General features: G+C 34.1%; 1 protein-coding gene across 1 annotated transcript in view; it reads left to right on the top strand.

Moving 5' to 3' along the window:
- LOC106471814 (annexin A4-like) overlaps positions 1-1,492 on the top strand; it is a 19,713-nt gene extending 18,221 nt beyond the window's left edge. The window contains exon 9 of the mRNA XM_013932435.2: positions 959-1,492. Coding sequence (XP_013787889.1) covers positions 959-1,015 — 57 coding nt within the window. The 3' untranslated portion in view covers positions 1,016-1,492. The remainder of the gene's footprint in view (positions 1-958) is intronic.
- The last annotated feature ends 5,888 nt before the right edge of the window (positions 1,493-7,380 follow it).

Genomic DNA, 7,380 nt, shown 5'->3' with positions numbered 1-7,380 from the left:
TACATTATGATAATCAAGTTTATTAACATATACTTATGTACATAATGATAATCAAGTTTATTAACACTATACTTATCGTACATTATGATAATCAAGTTTATTAACACTATACTTATCGTACATTATGATAATCAAGTTTATTAACACTATACTTATCGTACATTATGATAATCAAGTTTATTAACACTATACTTATCGTACATTATGATAATCAAGTTTATTAACACTATACTTATCGTACATTATGATAATCAAGTTTATTAACACTATACTTATCGTACATTATGACAATCAAGTTTATTAACACCGCACTTATCGTACATTATGACAATCAAGTTTATTAACACCGCACTTATCGTACATTATGACAATCAAGTTTATTAACACCGCACTTATCGTACATTATGACAATCAAGTTTATTAACACTATACTTATCGTACATTATGACAATCAAGTTTATTAACACCGCACTTATCGTACATTATGACAATCAAGTTTATTAACACCGCACTTATCGTACATTATGATAATCAAGTTTAATGAATTCAATGTTTTAGCCTCAGTTTTTGTATATATGTAATATGTATGTATGTAGAGATACTGAGGGATAAATATGTATAAGCAAATTTATATAAATATGTAAGTGTGTGCGTGCAAGTTTTTATTGACATAACTGATAAAAATTAGTTTTGTGTTTCAAAAATCTTGTCTAGTTTTAAACACTCTTCAAAATTTTCATGATTCTTGTTTTTTACACATACTCCGTGTTAAATTCCCCAAACTTAGAACTTTTTTATTTAACCATGCACACACACATTTTCTTGCCAGTTTTAAAATTATATTTATTGCTCATTCTATAACTGAATGAACCCAAGTTATACAATTAGAATTTAAGATCTAAAATAGTGTAGCCTACTTTGGTTTGTTGGTAAAGGTTGTTTTCTGGTTCATCTGCAGGATGACACGTCTGGAGACTACCGAAAGCTTCTGGTCACCCTTGTTGAAGATATTTAACAACTTGCTTCATCCTTCCCTCCTTCCAGGAGGATTATACTCAATTTGCATACTTTAAGCAAAATTCCATAGGTGCAAGTAATAGCAAAGCTTATAGTAGTTTCACAGTCTGCCATTAAATAAGTTTACATCTGTTTTGTTTTTATACTTTGTTGTTGTTTTTTTTCTTCAATTTAATTTGGTAATTTCTAAACTGTTTCATAACTTTATTTGTTATTAACGAAATCAAGTAACTTAGTATCCTTTTTATTGGGCTTTGAATCTTTATATATGTTTATGTTTAAATGTACGTTCATTAATAGCTATGTTTTAAAGAATGTGTTTGAAAATATTGGAAGATTTTTTTTTCACTTTCACAAGAATGGCATTGTTTATGAATTCAGTCTGTACAGTTAATGCAAAGTTGAAAATTGTCTTGGGAATATTTAATTTTTGAGTCATTGCAATAAAGTTTTTGTGCACCCACACAAATTGAAATTTTCTCTGTGCTCTTTTTCTACAGATCTACACATGAACTTTTTCTGCTTGTACTACATTATCAGTAGAACAATACAGTTTCTAAACTAATATGGAAATGATAAATTTCACAAGATAAATAAAAACCGGTAATTTAATAACTGGCAAATGATGATCGTAAAAAAAAAGGAAACAAGGCTGGAGATACTGTAGACAGTACTACTAAAATAACAAACCCCTATTTTAGTTCCATGCTGTTACCTAGAATTATATTTGGTGGAGTCAAAGTAGGGGTTTATAGTTTGAGTAAATAATGTCAAGAGTATCTCCAGCCTTTTTTCCGTAGTTTTTTATGTTCCATATTTGCAGGTTTTTAAATTCCCAATTTTTGTTATTTATCTTGTTTCCCGAGTTTTTATCAAGGATTACTTGATATGGTAGCTAACTTTATACATGGTAATGATAATAAACATAGCTAGTAGCTATCTTATATGGTTCATGATGATTAACTGTAGCTATTGACTATTTGATTGCATTAGTTCAAGATGTAAAATGTTAAGCTGGAGATTTGTTTGAGAATATAGTGAGCTTAATAGTTTGTGTGAAACTAAATTCTAATATTATGTGTGTATTTTTTTTTTTTTACTTCTTCACTTCATACAGGGATTGTCTCCCTAAAGACACCTACTGAGCATTGAGTATCTACATGTTAGTCATCTAATATTGGCTGGTAATACCTGTTTTACCCTGTACTTAAGCTTTTCAAAGGAACACCATATATTTGTAAGAAAGCTAACTTCAAGGGGTAATGATAACATTGTTTACACTAGAATTATGATGTTTTCAGCTTATGTAAAATATAGAAGAAACAAATCGGCCTTCACAGTACCTTACTTAATATTCTACAAAATGTTAGGTGCAATATACAAAGCCGTTTTTGTTGTAGGCTGGCAAGAGAAGAATAATAATAACTAGAGGGGGGCACTCAGTAGAGTGCATACCTACACCACGCAGGGTTGATCATATTCAGCTCTGAAAAAACGAAAACGTGTCCGTCGTTATCAACAAATACTGACCATTTTGGGCAGGACAACGAGGAATAATATTCTACATATGTCCACAAAGTTTCATCGAAATCTGATCATTTAAGCTTCACAAAGAAAGTTCGGTAAAGTAAAAATTTATAAAACATGATTACTGATTAGTTTGGGGCAAAAGTTTTAGTCTTAGAAATATAAAATCAATAATATATAATGAAACACTGACTCTTTTAAGTCACAAACGAAACTTATAGAAGAACTAGAAAATTTGACGTCATACCTCAATGTTGCATCCTAGGAGTAACAGAATCTTACCAAAGAGGATCCAACGTGTGTGTGTGTATGTGTACGTTGACATAAATCACCAACTGGTTCGGTTACCGTAACATTTCTAATGGTAACTGTAAACAGTATATGGGCAACATTGTTTTAGGATAAAAATTCCCCTGAAGTAGGACTCATTTCCACTTTATTTTACGGACTACTAGCTTTGAATTTAAAGACTTAAGCATTCAAACAAGTTAATAATTATTTTCCATAAAGCACGATATGCGATTAGCACAGGGGAGTTTTTAAGACTTAAAAATACTCGGTGCGATTTTCCTAAAGGGGGGGGGGGCGTTAGCATTGATCAGCTATAAAATTTCGAATCTATTTTCATATTAAAATATAATAAATAAATAGTTTTACCATAAACAATATATATGTAAATATCAATATATACATATATGAACAAATTTGAGGAAACACCATACAGTCTGTTATTTGTTATATTATTATGTGGCCCGCAGTAAGAGGGGCCCGTCCGTGCATTGCACGAAATTAAAAACGCCCCTGGATTAGCATCAATGAGGTCAATAGAGATTTAATAAATATAAAAGAAAGAAGTGGAACATTATCTATCGCTGTCCTTTATACAGTTTATACTTCCTTAACGTTAGGGGGCTCGACTCGCAGTCTGAGGGTCGAATCCCCGTCACACCAAAATGCTCGCCCTTTCAGCGGTGGGGGCGTTATAATGTCACGGTAAATTCCACTATTCGTTGGTAAAAGAGTTGGCGGTGGGTGGTGATGATTCGCTGTCTTCCCTTTAGTCTTACACTGCTAAATTAGAGACGGCTAACGCGAAATTCAAAACAAACAAAAAAAACTGTTTAGATGTCATAAAAAGTAAAGTTTTCGTGTTTCATTCGCCTATATTATATATATAGATGTATCTATTTTTATCGCAAAATTATTAATTAAGTGATTCCATTATCTGATTTTTATCTGACACGTTTATCAGTGCTTTATTTAGGCTTAGTTATCACCAGGAAAAAGTAGTGCAAATCTTTAAGCCTTTTCTCACTGTATGTTAAAACAAACACTAGAATTTGTGGTTGGATGATCTTAAAATTCTCCAAATACTATTTTGCTTTGTAAAACATTAAACTTGAAGAAACTATTTCCCGATTCGAACCAGTCATTTCTTGATCTGCAGACGTGAGATCAGGCTCACCCACTAAAACGTTGATAATCATTCTAACCTGCTATACAGTAGTCTGAAACAATCGTTTGGCCGTTGTATCAAATCTAATGTTCCACCATAGATGATTCCTGTGTAAATTAAAACTTAAAGTCAATGAAACATTATATTATAGGAATACAGCACCAATTTAAAATGTCATTTCAAAACTATGAAAAATATAATTTCTTAAGGTATCATTGAATAGCAAAATGCCCGCGCCTAGTGGCTCAACGGGTAAGTCTGAGGGCTTATAACGCTAAAAATCGGAGTTTGTTATCCGTGATAGGCACAGCACCGGGCCCGGCATGGCCAGGTGGTTAGGGTGATTGACTCGCAATCTGAGGGTCGCGGGTTCGAAACCCAGTCCCACGAAACATGCTCGCCCTGTCAGCTGTGGGAGCGTTATAATGTGACGGTCAATCTCACTATTCATTGGTAAATGAGTAGCCCAATAGTTGGCAATTGCCCCCCCCCCCAGTGGCACAGCGGCATGTCTGCTGACTTACCACGCTAGAAACCGGGTTTCGATACCCGTAGTGGGCAGAGCACAAATAGCCCATTGTGTAGCTTTGTGCATAATTACAAATTTGACGATGGATGGCGATGACTAGCTGTCTTCCCTCTAGTCTTTCACTGCTAAATTAGGGACGGCTAGCGCAGATAGCCCTCGTGTAGCTTTGCGCGAAATTTAAAACAAACCAAACCACAGCACAGATAGCCCATCGTGTAGCTTTGTGTTAAATTACGAACGAACAAACGCAAGTTATATGTTAATACACGTAGCTCGAGACACAAATACAATACGTTGCTTATCATATTGAGCCCTTTAAAATGAAATACGTTGTTTGTAGGTTAAATCACTGTAGGACCGCGGCCGGTCTTAGAGTATAGGGGGGCTCGGGTGCAAGAATTAATGGTGAGCCCCCTGATAAAATGTACATGAAGCTATATATATATATATATATGCATGAGAGAGAGAGAGGGAGATTTGAGACAAAGAAATATAACCATGCATGATGCACGCGAAACCCAATTTTAGTAATGACCTACCTAGTTTTCAAACATAAAAAAAAATGGAAGCAGATGCAACTATAACAACGAAAAAGAAAATGTACTTACAAAATTTTAGTTCAAGTAAAATTAAATTTTCTTCCATTATCACTGGCCAACTCTTTTATGAGGTTTTCAAAATTACAGGATCTTGCTTCCTCTATCTCAACTGACAGACAGACAAGCTATTGAGTCAGTCACGACTCATTGTTGATCGCAAATATGATTTTATTAACTTCACTTTACGGAAGTAGCATTCATCACTAGCCAATGTAACTGGCAAAATTAGGAAAACTCTGAGAGCTTCAACAACGTTTGGAAAAACTGCATCATATCCGCAATTCATCCAAAACCTCAATAACTTTATGGTTTGGATTTCAGAATGTTATTTTTTTTTTTAGAATTTTTAACTCGTCTATGATTTCAGGACAGATGTCTTTGAATGAAAATTGAAAATCCTTTGCTGCTTGCTCTAAGTTTTAATCGGAGCTGTTTTGTTCTATTAAATACTGAAGGAATTTGAAGCGATCCATTATTTTGGGAATATTACTAAATCGCTCTTGAAGTTGCATCTGTATGTTATCAACTAGTGTATTGAAGAATATAACTCTGAAGTGTTGTTCTGGGTTAATATAACTTTGAAGTGCTGTTCAGGGTTAATATAACTCTGAAGTGTTGTTCTGGGTTAATATAACTCTGAAGTGTTGTTCTGGGTTAATATAACTTTGAAGTGCTGTTCTGGGTTAATATAACTCTGAAGTGCTGTTCTGGGTTAATATAACTCTGAAGTGTTGTTCTGGGTTAATATAATTTTGAAGTGCTGTTCTGGGTTAATATAACTTTGAAGTGCTGTTCTGGGTTAATATAACTCTGAAGTGCTGTTCTGGGTTAATATAACTTTGAAGTGCTGTTCAGGGTTAATATAACTCTGAAGTTCTGTTCTGGGTTAATATAACTATGAAGTGCAATTGCTATTCTGGGTTAATATAACTCTGAAGTGCTGTTCTGAGTTAATATAACTTTGAAGTGCTGTTCTGGGTCACAAGGAGTTTCATCCTACTGTCTTTTTCTTCTCTGTAGTCGCTTAGATAGAAAATTAGGGTTGCCACCAACTTCTTCACGTGAAAATTACTTTGCACGCGGACTAGTAAAAAAGACAACAACAACAACAACTCGATATATTCATGGACAAATCTTTTTTAAGTTTATTAAAAATACTTCACTAAAAATATGATTTTTTAATGTGAAAGACTTGTAATGTTTACTGAAAGACTGCCAGATTTTGTGAAGATATACATAGAATGTTAAAAGTTAGTAGTACCAAAACTATAAAGACTTTAAATGAGTACAAAGAGACACGGCGTCGGTCAAATTGACAAGAAAATGAACTAAACAGGGCCCCATTTGATTGGGATTTTGGGCCCAATTCAATTGGGGGCCTTGGTATCTCGCACCTGCTGCACCCCCCTAGGAGCCGGCCCTGCTGTAAAATAATAAATGGCAGAGCAGAGACAACCCCTTTGTGTGTCTTTGTGCTTAATAATAAACAACAACAAGTACCCCTGGATGAGAGTATAGTGAGTCACATACCTTTATAACCATGTTTAGCAATCATGTCATGCATTTTCTACACCTTTAATTAAAGTGTGTAATTTTTCAAAATTTCTGTGCATATGCAATATATTTAGCTCCTGATATAGAAAGTATGTCAAGATAACAGCCACGTTCTTCTCGTCTTAGTTACACACTGAAATGGGACACTTTACTATGGTGCACACGGACCCTCTGTTGGCAAGTCGGTTGATTTCCCAAAGACATAACTTGTCAATGGAGAGTGATCTACAGTCATGTTTATGCCCTGAATAGCCTGGCCTTTGTTATATCTATATATATACATAAGGTCAGATTCTCTCAGGTTCATCTACAGGTTTCAAACTGATCCAGCTGAAGACTATTTGCTCTAAGAGACAGAAGAACATCAAAGGTGAATATAAAAATAAGGATAACTGTCTGAAATAAGTTGTAATCATTTGTTTCGCTCTAGTGAAAGTCAAACTAACACTTGTGATCTGTATGATAACCTGAATATGTTCCTAACAAGAGGAGCTTTAAAACATTGTTGATCTGTATGATAACCTGAATATGTTCCTAACAAGAGGAGCTTTAAAACATTGTTGATCTGTATGATAACCTGAATATGTTCCTAAAAAAAGAAACTTTAAAACATTGTTGATCTGTATGATAACATGTATGTTCCTAACAAGAGGAGCTTTAAAACATTGTTGATCTGTATGATAACCTGAATATGTTCC

This window comes from Limulus polyphemus, unplaced genomic scaffold (genome assembly GCF_000517525.1).
Source record: "Limulus polyphemus unplaced genomic scaffold, Limulus_polyphemus-2.1.2 Scaffold4877, whole genome shotgun sequence".
NCBI classification, from domain to species: domain Eukaryota; kingdom Metazoa; phylum Arthropoda; class Merostomata; order Xiphosura; family Limulidae; genus Limulus; species Limulus polyphemus.
Note: the sequence above shows the minus strand (reverse complement) of the source record. Positions and strands in the feature narration are given on the sequence as shown.